The 18043-nt window shown below is 36.4% G+C and overlaps 2 protein-coding genes across 2 annotated transcripts in view; one reads left to right on the top strand and one right to left on the bottom strand.

Moving 5' to 3' along the window:
- The window catches only part of LOC117419999 (coiled-coil domain-containing protein 146-like), a 47477-nt gene that overhangs the window by 3869 nt on the left and 25565 nt on the right, over positions 1–18043 (top strand). The window contains exons 3-5 of the mRNA XM_034033483.3: positions 6673–6755; positions 7123–7332; positions 15179–15236. Of these exons, the coding sequence (XP_033889374.3) occupies positions 6673–6755; positions 7123–7332; positions 15179–15236 (351 nt within the window). The remainder of the gene's footprint in view (positions 1–6672; positions 6756–7122; positions 7333–15178; positions 15237–18043) is intronic.
- On the bottom strand, positions 897–4435 carry LOC117420000 (fibroleukin-like). The gene is made up of 2 exons (XM_034033485.3): positions 3573–4435; positions 897–2643 (listed from the first exon to the last, which is right to left on the bottom strand). The coding sequence occupies exons 1-2, from the start codon at positions 4180–4182 to the stop codon at positions 1937–1939; spliced, it is 1317 nt and encodes a 438-aa protein (XP_033889376.3). The 5' UTR covers positions 4183–4435; the 3' UTR covers positions 897–1936.

Below are 18043 nucleotides of genomic sequence, written 5' to 3'. Positions count from 1 at the left end.
CCAGTGGGGGACACTGCTGTTGTACCCTTGAGCAAGGTACTTTACCTAGATTGCTCCAGTAAAAACCCAACTGTATAAATGGTAATTGTATGTAAAAATAATGTGATATCTGTATAATGTGATATCTTGTAACAATTGTAAGTCGCCCTGGATAAGGGCGTCTGCTAAGAAATAATAATAATAATATGTTATAATGTTTATTTTGTCACCTTAAAGAACAGTTATAATGTTGTTTTTTGTTTTTTTTAATAACAATCAGCAATATTTGTAGGCAGTATAAAAGCTATGTACAAAATATAACCATCCACAGCATTTTTTCCAGTATCCAAAGTATTCCTCACTGTTACTAGTGTATAGTATTCCCAACTCTACTCAGGTAAAGCTTTGCAAATGCAGATGTTTCTATTTTATTTTATTTTATTTTATTTTCCAGTATTTTTGCTCAGTACTTATATTTATGAATCTGTATCTGTCCAGGTTTTATTGTGGGGGTCAATTAACCTGTTGTGACACACTTCAAAAACACAGTGTTGTATTAAACGCAATTATGGTGCAGGTATTTCTATAGCAAATTAAAGGATAATGTAATAACAAAAAAAAGAATAATTGCAACATACTTTTTGCTGAAACTGCCTTATTGCCCAAAAAACATCAGTTACAGTATCCTTATAATAGTTTATTTATTTGCATGAAGTAAGGATCACACCATCATAATTATGTAATACCAGCCTATCAGGAATACACAGTGTATTTTAATCTATAGTGATTTCCTGTTTGTTGCCAAAGATTATCAACCCAAGTAACACATCACATTTAGTACTTTATATAATCTGTTATATCCCAGTCCTCCATCTAAAATAAATACTGTACATTTCTTTTTTCTTTATTTCAACCCATCATTTTCAAAACAGCATTTTAATCAAAAAAGGAACATTGCACAAAAAAAAACAGTAATAAAAGACTATAATAATATATTATTAGTTTACATTAGTATTATCTAATATACATAATTATGTAATACACGTGAATGTAATGGGCTGTGTTATATAGCAGTGCTCTTTTGCTTTAAAATACTTATTAATATTTTCTGCCCTTTCAGTTTTTCTTCCAAATGCAGGCTTTGTTTTGAATGTAAAATAATATTACACAAACCTGGGCTATTCTTTTTGACTTTCTTAAACCACATAATGATCACTGTACAACCTTGCTGTCATATATGTAGTGATGGTGTCCTAGGATAACCTTAGGCTGGTTTTCTATTTGTTGGTTTTGCTATAAATGTTATATTTATGGCATGTGTCTAACCCATGCTAAGCTAGGAATACATCAAAAAGCAATTCTGGTTAAAAAACCTGATATTTAATTTACACCTCACATTAAACCAGCAGAAGTGTAATTGCTTAATTTTAATCCTAATTGAGTTCTTATGACTTTTAATAATAATTTTAGATATCTAGTGGGCATAAAAGCATGCACTTTTGGACTGTACATCCCTTGTATTTGTTCTCTGAAAGATTGTGGCATTCCTACAGTAAGTACAAAAAGTATTTTGCATTCATCAGCATGCTAACGCTTTATTGAAATATTTGAAAACTAGGTGATGACTTGAAGCTATTGTAAGTTAATAACAAAATGTTATTATTGTCTTTATTTATCTTTGATGTCTTTCTGTCATAACTATTAAATTCAAACTTGGCAGATTTTTGAGAACAATCCAAAGACTAAATGTCAGATAAACAAACAAACTTTTTCAACTTTCTTTTCCTAACAAACATTCTTTTTTTCCACAATAGCCTATCAACAAAGCCAACGTTTCTGAACTCTGGTGAACCAATTGTGTATCAAAAAGGGGTATATTGCTAAAGTGTTTATCAAGGAAAGGCATTTTGTGTTGCTCTAGTACACCCTATATTTTGAGCTCTTGAGCGGATTGATTCTATGGTGCATAGTTTTTGGGTCGGATTATCATTTTTACAGTTTTGAAAGCTTGTCGGTAGCTAGATGGGTGTTCATCAGGCAGACTGTGCCAGGTGCCCCAGAAGATCCCATTCCGAACCCCCTTGTAGTTTTTGTGGTAGTATTTTCCATTGAGATTTGCAGACATGCAAGCGTCAAACCACCAGCCTGAACTGTAGTAGGCCCCACAGTTCCCTGAAGGGTACATGTCATTGTCCTTGTCTGGGGTGGTGAACAGTTTTTGATCGTGGTTGTAATGCTTATTGAAATGCATGGCATCTCCAGCCGTACCGGAATAGCCACTCACAGACAGGCGGTACTGGAGATACTCATTTGAAACATAAAACTCTTCATACTTGGCATACTCCCGTATACCTTCAAAGTCCTCCAGCTCAATTCTGAGGATCATATCTTTGGCTTTGGTTAGCAGGTGAATCTTGTCATTCCCCAGCCAGAACTCTCCCTTGAAGCTCCCAAAGCCCTTCTTGTACTCTTTCCAGGTGCGGTTGAAGCTAACACTGCCGTTGTGACGATGCTGCAGCACAGTCCACCCTCCTCCATAGGATTCCATGTCACAATAAACTTCAAAGGTGCCATTTCTGGGGTCAGGTGTGACTCTGTAGAGACCGTTCTTCTGCTCTCCCAACAAGAAATAATCAGAGCAATCTCGTGGTGCTATTATTGCAGCTGGGCAAACAGAAATACAAAAAAAAGTTTATTATAGTTAATATATTATAGGTAGACAACTCTAATGAACACCTTTCTCTACCCACCCCCAGGCTAAAACATCTATACATTTACATGCATTACATCTGCATTCTGTGGACAAAAATTATTGTGTTTCCTGACCTAGTTCTACAAGTATTATTTACTTTGGTCTCAACATTTCTTTATTGCCATCAAGTAAACTTTTCTATAGCTTGTTACTGTAAAGTAAGTTGTTATTAAAGCAGTGATGTATCTCTATTTGTATCTTGTAATGAGAATCTCTAACCCTTTTGTACCCCCGTTCTTTGTATAGTATGCGTTTTTTGACATAAGGCTTTCAAGGTTCAAATAGATAGTTTAATTACTGTATAATATAAATATATCACATTACATAAACCCATATGTTTTCTGGGTGGCTTCCTTTTTACTACTTCAAAGCACTTACAAGTGTGCTTATTATCAATTTATTTAAAAAGAACATTATTTTGTGTACTGATTATAAGATTATGATTGAAATTGGAATATATTGTGTTGTTACTAATAAATAGAATTCATATTCTAAGTTTTTTCTGACAAGATATTCCTTTTAAATTTATTTTCTGATCTCAAACTTCAGAAAAACATTTGCTCTCACACTTAAACTCAATTTAGAACTTCCAACACTGTTGCAGCATTAACAAATTAATCCATTTTCCTATGAGACACCAGATACCAACCCGTTATTATTTTATCTACTATATATGACTCCTTCCATAGATTAAAAAAACAAACAGACATTAACTTTATTTTTATTTTTTTGGTCTAAAAATAATTACATAATAACAATAATAACAGGTGGTATTTTGCCAGTTGGGTCGTGACATTTTTATGTTTAACATTATTTAAAACAATTTTTAAAATAAACTTACATGGTTCGGGGGTCTCTGCCGCACACTGGCTGGAACACTTGTTATTTAATTTGTTTACAACCCCAGTTAGATTTTTCACCTTGCCGTCTACCATAGCCTCCACATGCTTTATGTTCGAGAGGCTCATCTCTTCCATGCGACCCTGCAATGTGATAATCTGGTTCCTTGCATTCTTTAAACTATTAGACATCTTGTACATTTTGTTTTGCAGCTCATGGATGTTAGGGTCATGCTTTTGCCCGTGTCCCCCTGTGCTTGGTGTTTCATGTCCTGGCACTTCACTGCTGTCCTTTTGCAGACTCTCATCGGCTTGCTGCTTGCACTCCAGGCAGGAGCTCTTCAGCTTGTTCACAACTTCTTTAAGATTCTGCAGCTCTTTCATTGTCTTCTCTAGCATTTTTAACTGTTTGGGTAGCTCTATGGTCAGAGGTGGCAAGGTCACCTGGTATAGGCATTCCTCCCCATCCCCACACTGACCGCTGGGTCTGAGTTTAATGGGACAAAATACATTCCCTTTTGTTTCCTTGTAATGTTGTTCTTGTGAACTTGTAGAGTACTCTGTACTGACTAGCAACACAGTCTCAAACAGAAACAGCAGGGCAATCTTCATGTTTGCAGATATAGTATCTGATGCAAGGCTTTCTTTCTGGAGAAATATAAGAGGTTCCGTACTTCTACAGCAATCTCATTAACATCAGGCAGAGAGAACAGTCACTGCTGTAGGAAAGGGTGGGTGGGAACTTGTTGCATAAGTGAGACAGATACTAATACTGCAGAAAAAAAAGATTAAGTAGGACTTGGCTGAATTTCAACAGCTGTCATCCAAACTTCCTTTTAATCAGTGAAATGCCTGTTTTATAGAAATTGTTCACTTGAGGTCATCACAGCATTTAGTGAGTTCATTCTTTTAAATTACTTTTTAAACTTTGTTTTTTTTTAAATAAATTCATTACAGTGTATTAAATACAATATATGAGACAAAATTATCTTATACCACTCATGTCGTTGAGAGCTTAGAGAATTATCTACCTAATAAAAGTTACAAGGAGAACCACTCACTCATCCTTGGACTTCTTAAATCTATGTTTTTGTTTTTTTTTTGAAAATTAAGTGTTTTCATTTTAACATCACAGGATAAGTATAAGGAATATACAGACATGCTTTCCCAGTCTGATCATTTTAGGCAGATTTGGGCTTCTTTAGATGTTGTATTTTTGGGGGGGCTTGCTTTCACATGGGTCCATTATTTGTATGCATATCCAAAAATATCCCTTGAAACCAATATTCTTGATATAATGTTATTCCAATCATAACATTTCTCACGGTCCACTGTCTCTTATACATAATGTACATGCCTTATACATAAGCAACAAAATAATAAAATGCATTATTAGTCACTATCAATTGAAAATGTAGTGTCATCTCACAGTGGCCTGTGGTTGAATGACCTATGAATGAATATACTTCTTTCAAAATTGGAACATCCTACAATATTTTCTGTTTGACTTCTATCCCATCAAAAACACTAACTAAATAAATTGGTGACAACTTAAATTAATTTATAAAATGCCAAAGTATGATTTTCATTGGTCAGCTGGTTAGAGCTGGCAAAGCAGTTGAACATGTCAATTGCAGCAGTTTAAAGGACTGCCAGTTCCAGTCTACCATGAAAGCCTGTTTTGATTTGGCCTGCTGGTCAGTCAGTATCTAGAATAGCCAAATCAAGTTATTATTTTTTATTTCTTAGCAGACACCCTTATCCAGGGCAACTTACAATTGTTACAAGATATTGCATTATTTTTACATACAATTATCCATTTATACAGTTGGGTTTTTACTGGAGCAATCTAGGTAAAGTACAGCTCAAGGGTACAGCAGCAGTGTCCTCCACCTGGGATTGAACCCACAACCCTCCAGGCAAGTGGCCAAAGCCCTAACCACTACTCCACACTGCTGCCCTAGTGTTGTGCTGGGGGAAAGTTTTGGACAGTTATTTTTCTCCAAACTTTGTAAAAGCAGTTTGAAACAGCAATAAGACCAAATGAACCCCAGTGTTTGATACATTTTGTCCAGTGTCTATACTCCTTTTTTTGTGACAGTGGTGGTGTAGTTGCTGGATAAGTTTGTGGATCCCACAGTGTTTTAAAGAACGATGGGCTCATTTTTTAATGAATACGCTATAGAATGCCCTTGGTAAACAATAATAAAAGGAAACCGCATGCAATGAAACTATTTTCAATTCTAAGTATATTAAAGCAGCGTAATTGACTAGAATATTGCTAGCTGTTACTCAACAGAAAATAAATATCACCCTGTTGTTTCCTAATTAGGTCAGTGAACACTTCCAAGCTATTTTTTAAGCATTAGCATAACAGATCTTTTTTTGTGGCCATGCACAATATGTTGTGTTTTCTTCCAATACATGAACATTGTCCCTCTCTGTGTTTATTCCTCACATGTACTGGAGGTGATGTTGGTCTCTGTTGAACTATTTCACACAATTCCCCCAACAAGGTACACTATTGCTGCAGAACTGCTGTAGTTTCACAATAGCCACAAACCACTGACATCCACTTCAGATGACCCTGAACTTAAACTTAAAGGAAGTAAACTTCTGTATCTGATACAAGTCGCTAAGAGCTAAAAAAAAAAAAAAACATTTAAGAAAACAATGTTGTATCATATGCATGTGAGAATATTTTCCTTCCAGATTGGTAGATTATATTAACATTAGCCCTGTTTCAGCCTATTAAGTTATCATTTCTGTAATAAAGCTAATATAAATATACAAACAGTGGTTCAGATTATATTTGTGTTTCTTAAACTATTCCCATAAACACCAACGTTGGCTTGATTGCAGATAGCTGAGTTCAGTATATTTCTTAACATTTTAATCCAGAGAACTAAACTTTTTCACTAAATGTATTGAAGATAGTTTTGTTTTGTACTTGCATTTTAATACCCTGTAAGTGCATTATTCTATAAATCCATATATATATATATATATATATATATATATATATATATATATATATATATATATATATATATATATATGAGTAAATTAAATCAAACAAACATATTTGCTTTTAATCTTTAGCTGTTTTCCATTGGAAAAATAAGAGGAACCAGAGTTGCTGAGCTGAAAGCTAGTTACAGCTTGCTGCATGAGACTTTAAAAAGGTATGTAAGATGCACTACAATAAAGGTTTAGGACTGTAAAAGCAATGACGTTATTACATTATTTTCCCATTATTTTCCCAAAACTACGTTTATTTTGTGACAGAAAATTAATTTTACTGTAATCAAATTTAAAAAAAAAACTGGAACAGTGACATTTACATTTACAAGAATATAAAAACAAATAATTATTTTATTGGGCCCTATGGATTAGATAAAGTTTTCTTTCTAGACTGTTGTTAAAAAACAGAAATGGTCAATAACAGATTGTTGGACAGAAACAGTCATTGATAGGAATTAATATTTAATAAGGTTATGGAATTTGTGAAATTTTAATACACTACTGTGACCTTGTCTCTCCAACGAATAGTACGCAACAGTCAGAGATCCAGATGCTGCAGGATGCTAAACACTTTACGGCAGAAATTGAGAGACAGAAACAGGAGCTGGAGCGGGCTGACCACTTTCCTGAAGGCTTTGACACTGAAGCCAGTAAGATGAGACAGCAGCTCTTGAAGTTTCAGAATGACCTTAATGAGGCAGAGGAGATTGACTACAACCTGCAGTATAAGCTTGAGAGGTAAGTGGCCTCTTTCGACAATTTACCTGGAGCAGCGAGCAAGTGTCTTTCAGGCTACTCATGAAGTGAGGAAGAAGGCCATCCCCACCATCTTGGCATCGTGATTCCTCTTCAATGGTACAAATTGTTAGAGCAAACAGTATCTTCCTTAAACTATTGAAATCCCAGTTGTTTACTACAGCTGGTTGAGGTAATAGTATTCCTGATTCTACACAGCTGCATATAAAGGCTCCCTTGGCTAGTTTTAGTCATGTTGTTTTTGTGTTATTTTTTTGTTTCAGTTTCAGGTAAGAGTTTAAATACAGACCACATTACCACTACCAAGACACACTGTAGCAGACAAGCAGACAAACATTTTGATGAGAAATCTTAATTTTGTTTTCTGTGGGTTGGTATTCTGATTTGTTTCAGGGTTGATGTTGGCTCTAACCCTGTTGATTATAATATGTGTTAAATAGAGAATAATGCATGGGGTAATGTGTGATATGAGAATTGAATGCCCACCTGAGAGGGGGGAGGGTGCTCCATAAACCCTGAGGGCATTTATAGTACCATAACCTCCAAGCATCCCACCCCAAAGGTGGGCATTAAATTCTCGTTTATCACACACTGCCTCATGCAGTATTTTTTCTAATCTGAGCAATTTTCTCCTGCCAGAGTTCAAAAGTTCTGTGTTGTTTATTGTGGAATTCCTTTCAGCTTGACAGCTCACACTGGGGTCGCTCTCTGTTGCTGGTTTTAATGAGCAGTTATTACAGGAAATATCAATTAGGCCATTGAAAAAAAAATGCTCACCAGTTATTATTTAAGCATTAATGTCTGACGCAGCAGTCATTAACTGCTAGATAGTTGACCATGGTTGTTGTGTCCACACTCACCCATAGAAGGTATTACTTTAACACAAGTTACTTTTTATTGCTTTTAAGCAATTGAACAATCACATTCAAAATTAGTCAGGTCTTTACAACTGATACATGTTTTGTACATTTATTCTTACACTACAGTGACAGTTAGGCCTAGGTGCCCTGGGCCGAAAGGTCAATTACATTTTATTTTTATATTTGTCAGATAAATCAACTTTACTACTTTAAGACCTGTGAGTGTGTCATTGTTGAAGTAATAAAAGGATGGTTCTCGCTTCTATTTGTTTGTCTTTTTTTTTTGTTTAGTTTAGTTTTTTTAATCGCTGTAGTATAAACAAATATTGACAAGCAGGTAATTCTTGTAAACCCACAATTAGAAATAACACGTTCTTGTGTATCGCCGAGCTAATAAATACAAGTTCAACTTGGGGGCTTCCTGACACAACACCCAGTGCCTCAAAAGGTTGTACACCAAATTGTGTTCACTTAAATGTTGTACTGTATTTTCCTGTTGGCTTGTTGATTAAATAACATAATAATGTAACTTATGAATATGTTACAATGAATATAAGTTACAATGAGTTAAGAAATGTTTCCTGTTCTCATAAAATGCCTCTACTTCAAACCTGTTTCATTATAATAGGCAGAATACTTTGTAATCCACAGGTTGGCCCCAAAATAATAAACAGTCCCGTTCTTTTTTACAGTGACACAGTGTGTGCACTAGTGCTCGTAGTGCAAATACATTTTATCCTGAAAACAAGTGTAGTGATGTCCGGTTAAGGGCTGGCCTTTGGCGACAGCGCCGGATCGTGTTGAGCTGTTTAATAATAACAAACAGTATATTTTAGACACAACAATAAACAAACAAAACACTCACGATATAAATTCACGTCCTCCTTTCGGTTCACCTTTAACCATACCAAGGAACAGATCACATTGCTCCGTCCCCTTTTGTACCATCTATCATGAGCCCTTGGTTAACGAGTGCAACAGCTCCTCCAGTCCACGGCTGCCACATCATTTCCCTTCTGGGTCGATGATTTAGTGTACCAGAGCTCCGCCCCCTTTCTAGATGACCAACTTCCACCTAACTCTGGGAATGAATTGTTTGGCCATCCAGTCCAGGGTACTCTGTTACCTTTACACAGCGCCCTTACAGGTCGGGAGGGAGATGTATCACCAAGAATCACTTTGTCTCTGTCACACTGCCACAAACACAGGTGTACATAAAGCACTTTATTTAATATACACTGGAAAAAAAAACACTATTTTCTGGTTATGCTACAATGAGGGCATTTGTATTTTAAACGAGAAGAGGTTTTAAAAAGAAACATTTGCTTCATTTGCTTTTGGACACACATTGGGAAAAGGTAAAGTGCAAAATAATGGGAGATATATTACTATTATAATTCAATTAAAAGTTTAACTGTGCCACCTTGTATATGTTGTTTTAATACTTTAAGTGCTAGTTGAACATTAGTTAGTACGTGCATTTTAACTCAGTTGGAATTTTTTTTAATGAAACAAAAGGCAGTAAAGATTAACTGTTTACAATGTACCTCTATTGATTTTTAGGACAGCTTCGGTATTTCGTTTTGCCAGTACACCCCGGCTTCATAAACTTTAGTGCTGATCTAAAATAGTAAAGGTTTCTAAAAAATAAAAACTGTTTTCTTAAATAATATAAAGCCCATTTTTCATATCTGAGTTTAATAATTTATTCCAGATCACTTCATGTTTTTAAGTGCACCTTTTCTTTGTGTGTCGGGTTTGAAACATATACACAGATATTAGGGAGACTGACAGCAAAGTAATAAGTGCATATTCAAATTTTAAAACAGGTTGGACTAAATTATTTCCTGAAATTATTGAGTATAGACCTATGTATTAATTTGTTTTTTTAATAGAAATCTTTATTTTTCACAGACGCTCTAAAGTTGATGAAGCCATGTTCCATCACAGTTCCATATAAATCTTAAATAAGCTCTATATTGTAAAGGCTGTATATAGCACAATTCTTATGAATATAAGGAAACACTGTAGTTACATGTGCCAAAATTATTCAGTGAATGTAAATATTTATAAATACTACAGCACATGATGCAAGACATTTAGCCATCCTCCGTGTTCACCAAGAAAGACTGGCCCTTGATAATCTTGAGATAAGCAGCAGAATTCATACAAACTCTAGTACTTGCAGTGCTGTAATTGGGATTTTTACTTTACTGTGAAGGTGTATAATACCATCAAAAAAAGCTAAGATGGCCTGGTCCTGCTGTAGAAACGTCAATGTTCCTATATTCAAATTGAACAGTCCAATGTTTTTAATTCAATTTTTCTCCTGCTTGTCAGGATTCTAGCACCATAAAAAGTATTATGAGTTTCATGACCATTTTGAAATGTTGTCTTTTTAAAACATATAATAATATAACTTTTAATGTAAGTGTTTTATTGAGGTCATTCATTTACAGAATGTTACTTTGATATTTTTACTCCCAGGCTACACTGGGAGTCCACATAGTCCTATGAAAAATGGCCATACATATTTTCAACACACAGGACTTGATCCATGTCTCCCACTCCCCAACATTTTAGCCGTGGTCTTTTGTGAACAATAGCATACTGTCCATTGGTATATTATTTATGTTTGGGATCATTTGGGTCAAGGTTAGTACCTGGATTTAGCAGGGTATCTATTTTAATATTTCCAGAACTATGGCACAATAGTGTTTGTAGTCTGGGACTTTATAAGTCTATCACATGTGTTTTTATTCAGTACTGACAATTACATTGTAGTAACTAAATTAAACCAATCCTGCCACATTTCTAAAAGCTAGACAACAATGAGTGTAGTTTGCAACATTCTCTTTCATTATATTGCAAGGATTTCTTAGCTGTTTGTTCTCAGAGAGAGATTGTATGTCTTTCAATCATGCTGCAGATTTAGTTTTTTCAACTAGCTATGGCGATAGTACATAGTGCACAAGAAACAGCAGCAATCAGTAGCTTTTAAGAAGTTGTGTGTTGGCTAATTTGTTAACCCTTGAAAGCAGAGCTTACGTTAAATGTTTAAACTGGACCAAAGGCAAAATTAATCAAACTGAATTTGTCATCACATAGTAGACACATAGTACTCCAAATAAAATCATTATACAGTACTTTGAAAAATACTGTTTTTATTTGAATGTATTAATTTGTAAAGCATTTGACGTAATACTACAACTTGGAAACACTTAAGGGCCGGGGGGGGGGGGGGGGGGGGGGGTATTTTTGGGGGGATGTTGTTAAAAACAAATCATAAGCTGAGAGACCAGAATGTCAATCACTCCCCCAGTGCTGCCCCACAGCAGCGAGAACACAAAACTTTTACTTTTCATGTCATTAGACTAGCATTCGAGAAATTTGTAGTGCTTGATTACCCAAATATGGTTTTATTCGAAAATCTTTTTATGTAGGTCATAAAATGATAAACTGTTTAGGAATGCTTGTCGTTCTACCTAATGAAGTGGCTATTTAATATTAGTCTTAGATATAGTATACCTCAGTTTAGAAACTTAGAAACACTAGCAATCAATCATTGTGTTTTAGTTTGTATAATTCCTAAGCCTTTAGCATACCATTTGTGATTGATATTGTAGCTTCAAGACTAAAAAATAAGGTAGAAATAGATTCACATTTTCCATCCTACTGAAGTGATCTTTGTTGTCTAAAGCAGATCAGCATACGGTAACACATTACGCTGCCAGACAGGCATGGAACATAGCAGCCAGGTTTTCTCTCCTGTTACTATTTTTAAGTATAAGGTAAAAAAAAGTATTGGTTTAGAATTTACCAAAAATGACATGGATGAATTAATTTAAGCTTCACTAAAATTGATGAATGTTGTAACTAAGCAGATCAGGGGTCTAAGAACAACAACTTTGAATATTTTAAAAGTTGTGAAGCATCTAAAAAGGAATGAGTATACATTATTTTATGTGATAGGGTGACATTGAAGCTACAGTGTCTGATCATGAAAAAAACTATGATGCATTTTAATTAGAGTACATCTTGTCGATCAGAAAAACAAGATTATCACAATGTGTTTTACATAAAAAAAAATGTATCTCATACTGTATGTGCAATCAGGTTAAGTGTTTGAATATAAGATGAAGGTTACTTTAAAGGATACATACATGTGGGGTTCTTTTCCATTTGATTGTAGGTATCCAAAATGTCGTCTGAGAGGGCAATATCACAAAAAGTTATTGAAACCTAAATGTAACAAATAAATACAAATACCAGTTATCATGTGTCACATTTACTGTAACCAGTGAAAACATTTTAATTAAGAACATATTAATGAAATACCCTACTGATGTTGTAATCCATGACTCACATTAAACATTAAAAGTGTTGGAATTTGAAAGTTATTTTCTTTCTTTGAATTGTATAGCCATGTGATAGACAGATGTGCCAGTTGTAAGACTTCCAAGATGGATATGGTGATGTTTTTTTATTACTAATTGGTATCATGTTTAACATTTTAAAAATTCAGTATATACCCACAAACAGGCTTGAGTTTTACCTCAAAAGCTCTATCCCATTGCAAACTGGCTCTTTTTGAGCTCAATGGGGATTTGAGTTTAAAAACAGACAACAAACACCCCTCATTCCACTGCAGTGGTTTAAACCATGTGGGGTTGGATAATTTAAGGAATTGATTCCAGCACCTCTGTCCACACCACACTGATTACTTTTCTCACTGTATACCACAGAAATTGACCAATATCACTTCCCGTGTCAATATTACAAACTGTTTCTTCTCCATTACATTGCTCGGGCAAACAAATATTTTTAATTGCTCACCGAATAAGCCACTTACTTATTATTTACTCTTCGTAAGGAATAACAAAAAAATGAAAAAACGTGGAGAAATTATTGTAGACATCTTGGGCTCATTTCTCTAATACAATGCCACTGTGTACACGTCAGGAGCAGAATATACATTAGAAGTAGCATTTCTCCACTCAGTCCCCTTGTGCCTTACTGGGTACCGACTAATTGAATTATTGATAGTTTTAACCACCTGTGTGTGGTGAGTTTGCCTGCGCGTATGGAGGTGCGAGACTTTTTGACTGGACTTTTTGGGAGAGAGTGGTTTTAACTGCTATTAAAACCAGCCCTGGTGTCCGCCTTTTTTCAACACCGACGAAACTAGACTCACTCAAATTAATGGCATGGGCGAATTAGATTCACTTAGCATCGATTTTTGAAGTGTTGGACGAAACTAGACTCGTTTGGGCTAGTACTGAAATCCAGTGAAAACTGTTGAAAAAACGGGTTTCGCGCATCTTTTTCAAGTTCTGGGCCAATATATATATATACACGTACAGTATACAGTATACATTATTTATATATGCATCATGCACATGGGAGGAGTCATACGCAAAAAACATAGATGTATCCCCCCAACTCAACACCACACGACCATCATGACAGTAAAAATAGATATAATGAACCGTTCTTACCTGCTTTGTATAAGTTAGTGATCAGCAGATGTGTCAGCTGCACGAAGAGCACAGCGTGTGGTTTTCACTAACTCTACTGTGCAGAATAAATTGTTTTTTTTCTATGGGTAAATATCGGGACTTTCTTCCTATGCATTAGGACGCCTGACATTTGCTAGGAAATCGGGACTGTCCCGACCATATAGGGACTGTTGGCATGTATGGGAAAAGGGCGAATGAGTTTTTGACGATTTTAAATGCGTATACTTTTTAATTTTAGTCTCTAAACACATATTTCAAAATTACATGAGTCGTCTGAGGCTAGATACAGCAAAAGTTCACGGTAAACCACGTTGATGAATACATTAATAACTTAAGTAATCACACGGACAAACTTCAGCGAAACAGTCACGCATGCGCATATCTCAAAGTAGTGCAAAATTCAGCAAGGGCCAGAATTCGGCACGACACCACCACTCTCAACTAAAATACAGCGCCTCTTAATACCGTATCATCTAAATGCGACTCAACACGTTCATTGCATGTGACGTCCGTTGCACGGCTCGGTCTCTGCAGTGGAAAAACATTCAGACTCCTAAGTGGCACGGCTCAGTTGTAAAGTGGAAAGAGGTCTTACTTACCTCTCGTATTACCTACCCTATAAACACCCACCCATACCCATGTGTCACGAGATAAAGTTTGCTACCCCACCGTCACCACCACAGAAAACAAAATAAACTCACTTGTTGTTGTGTTGATGACAGAAAGTGACTGACAGGCAATACTTTTTTAAAATATATTTTCTTTCATGCACTCATAAACATGTCTAGCAAATCTAGCAAATAAAATAAAGGTAGAATCACGCACGGGAGCTCCCAGGGGGCGGCGCACAATTGGCCGAGCGTCGCCCGAGGGGAGGGAGGGTTAGGTCGGCCAGGGTGTCCTCCCGAGTCAGCGCAGGGGTGGTAGCGGTGAGCTGAGCCTAAAAAAAATAATTGGCCATTCCAAATTGGGAGAAAATAATAAAAAATAATTGGCAACGACTAAATTAAAAAAAAAAAAAAAAAAAATCACATTGGGGTGTATTTTAACGAGCTAAAGAGTGACGGATCTAAATGGCACAGCCTTTTAAATGTAAATGAATTATCACACTTGTTTTCCCACAAGGTTGATTTATTGGCCCCTTATTCACATCACTTATTGCAATAAAAATATGATATGCATAAAGTTACATAAATTACAATAAATAAACGATTGTTTATTGATGATGATTACATGGCACACAATGTGTCAAGTCTTTATCCAAGTACCAAGGGCCTTGGTCATGTTAAATGTTAGAAATGGATGAAATGCAGCTTTTACAAATGTTTATTTTTTTTGTTCACAGCAGCAATACAAAGTTGCCAACTGACATTAAATCTATGTATATAGCAGACTGATTTATATGTGTTGAATTGACATACTGTATATTTTTGATTTTATTAACTTTAGCTTACATGAGGAAAAGAAAATCCTGGAAAGAGAATATGGAAAGATGCCAAAATCAGGTGTAAGTAATTAAATGTAGACCTGATGCCTTTCTTTACAGTATAAAACCAAGTAACATGTATTCAAGGATTCCTAACAAAGGTTCCCTTTCAAGTACGTAATGTAACCATTACTGAATGGGTATTTATCTCCTAAAGACCGAATACTTTATACCAAAGCTGCTGTTTGACCCTGTGATGCAGTCGTGACACTGCCCCCGAGGGATCAAAAAGACTGCTGTCACAGATCTCTGCGCCATTTTTCCTTTCAAGACTGACTTGATCAGAGTATAAGTACATTGTTGCTTATATCTGTATATATTTAGCATTACATGTGTTTTTACACATTTTGTATGTGATAATTAAATGAATCACTATAATAGCTATTTACACGTATTTGTGTGCACTGCAGCCTGTTGCTAACTACATCCCGCAGCGGCCTTGTGCCCCGCATGAAGCCAGCGGCTCGAGCTGCTCCTTCCCAGTGATCCAGCAACAAAAGTCGGCTGACTTTGTGTTCTCCCCCCAGGCTGCATAGCTCCGGCTGGAGCTTATTTTCTTTCTCGTTTTTGCTAATTAGCGCCATACGAGACATTTTATGTTCTTTATTTAATTGTTAAATTACTGTTTTTTGTTGAAAAAAGTTTTTTTCTGTGTTTTACAGATGCCACGTGCCCAGCACACGTGTATTAAGAGCAGCTGCTGGGCTCAGCAGCATTGCGCTGGACCGAGATACTCACTTCGGCTTGTTGCTTGCAATTACAACCACAGTACCTCAATGCTGTTTTGGTGACCAGATATTTTAGCATTGCCATTACGGTGGCTGTTAGTTCATTCTACCAAGCAGGCTTCCCTCAGTCTCATGTTGGTAATGACTGAGTGGTTTTGCCAGTGGCTTTTACAGGTGGGCATCCCTGTACGTTGACACCCATGGTGACTGCAACCTGGTGGACCCGTACCGAATCGGGACAGAGGTTACCGCATCAGTGTTAAGTACACCAAACCAGTACTGAACCAGACTGGTGCCTACCAGGTTCATAACCGCCTTTGAAAGACATTGTCCCTCGCTGGAGACTAAACGTGGTGCTTAATGCACTCATGAAGCCTCCATTTGAACCCATGCATTCAGCTGAGCTGAAATTGCTATCATTTAAAGCAGCTTTCTTGCTTTCTATCACCTCTGCAAAGCGGGTGAGTGAGATGCAGGCATTCTCTATCGCGAAAGCCTGCATATTTTTTACAGATGGCCAGGACAAAGGTCACGCTCCATACCAATCTTGCCTTATGTCAACCAGTCTGTGGAATTGGAGGCTTTCCAATCACCTCCTTTCCGGTCTGATAGGGAGTGACAGCTCCATACGCTCTGCCCAGTTGGGGCCCTGGTGTATTATGTTGACATGACAAAAGGTTGGAGGCAGTCTAAACAATTTTTTGTCTGCTATGGGGCAAAGTCCTGTGTTCAAGCCCTGTCTAAGCAGCGGCTGTCCAAGTGGATAGCAGACACGGTAAAGACTGCCTATGAGCTGGCCAACTTTCCCCCTCCAGAAAAGCTCACGGGCCATTCAACCGGGGACCTTTACCTTTACTAGGTTCTACAGACTTAATGTTGTGGATCCTCAAAAGCCTGGTTTTGGAACTAGTGTTAAGGGCAGCTTCCCAATCAACCCTTACAACACTTGTTACTGGGGTACCGAATGGTGATGCACAAGGCAGCCTCTCGGCATAGCCTTGTAGCATTCCGGTTGTTATGTAATTATTCAGTAATGGTTACATTTCGTACTTGAAAGGGTTATTATCATAACCCTGGTTCCCTGAAATAGAAATGTAACCATTAACCTTTAAGGTTGCTGCGTCCATTATTCGCAGCAGGCTTGAAGGAAAAATGACACTGAGATCTGTGACAGCAGTCTTTTTGATCCCTTGGGGGCGGGGTTTTACTCAAAAGTGATTCCTGTTCAGGTATTTATGAATGTGAATAATGAGACATGCACTTCTTTCTTGTTTGATGAACAAGAAAAATAACTGCATTTCTAAAATTTTCAATTATACAAAGGTGCCTAATTTAAAGGTTTGATAAAAAAAAAAACCTGTCTGTTTAGTTTTTGCAATTTATTTTATTTACTAAAATTAAAGTGTTTCAAAATGTATTTTCACTCAGTGCATAGTCTATGTGATTTCCATCTTTCACAAAATTTTCTACAATGTCCCAGCAAAATTTAGCAGTCACTTATTGTAAATTACTTCTTATAATACAATTTCACTTAACACGAATTTACAAATTATTTTGGAGCCCTCCCAGGGAAGAAAAATGTGAATAAACCAAAACCGATACTGGGAAATGTATTAACATCCAGATTAGCGCCCCTGTACTGTATTTAAGTACTGTTTGGGGACTACAGATCCTATGATGCATTTTGGGTCGCCATAGTGCTCACACAAAAACATGCACTGTCCTTGCAGACAAAAGTGGAGACGTTGAAAGGGTTGGATAATGCACCACCATACAAGAAAAAGAAAGATGCTGCTGCAGATTTCAACATTCCCACACACTTTGTCAACCCTTCTGAAAAAACGGGATACAATAATACAGTCCTATGATCGGCAAAACTGTGGATGCAAGTCGTCAGCATTTCTGATTTGCCCAATACCCTGATGTTGAGAACGCATTGCTTTTGTGGTTTAAAAATCCCAGTGATCAGAATGGTACATACAGATTCCAAGTTGCAATGTATGCTTTTTAAAAGTTCACTTACAAACGTATTTTAAATAAAATACAAAGTAGGTATAATACTTTTCATTGTTCTGTGATTTAAATTTGATTTCAGTGTTA

The sequence above is a fragment of the Acipenser ruthenus genome, chromosome 14, assembly GCF_902713425.1.
Source record: "Acipenser ruthenus chromosome 14, fAciRut3.2 maternal haplotype, whole genome shotgun sequence".
NCBI classification, from domain to species: Eukaryota; Metazoa; Chordata; class Actinopteri; order Acipenseriformes; family Acipenseridae; genus Acipenser; species Acipenser ruthenus.
Note: the sequence above shows the minus strand (reverse complement) of the source record. Positions and strands in the feature narration are given on the sequence as shown.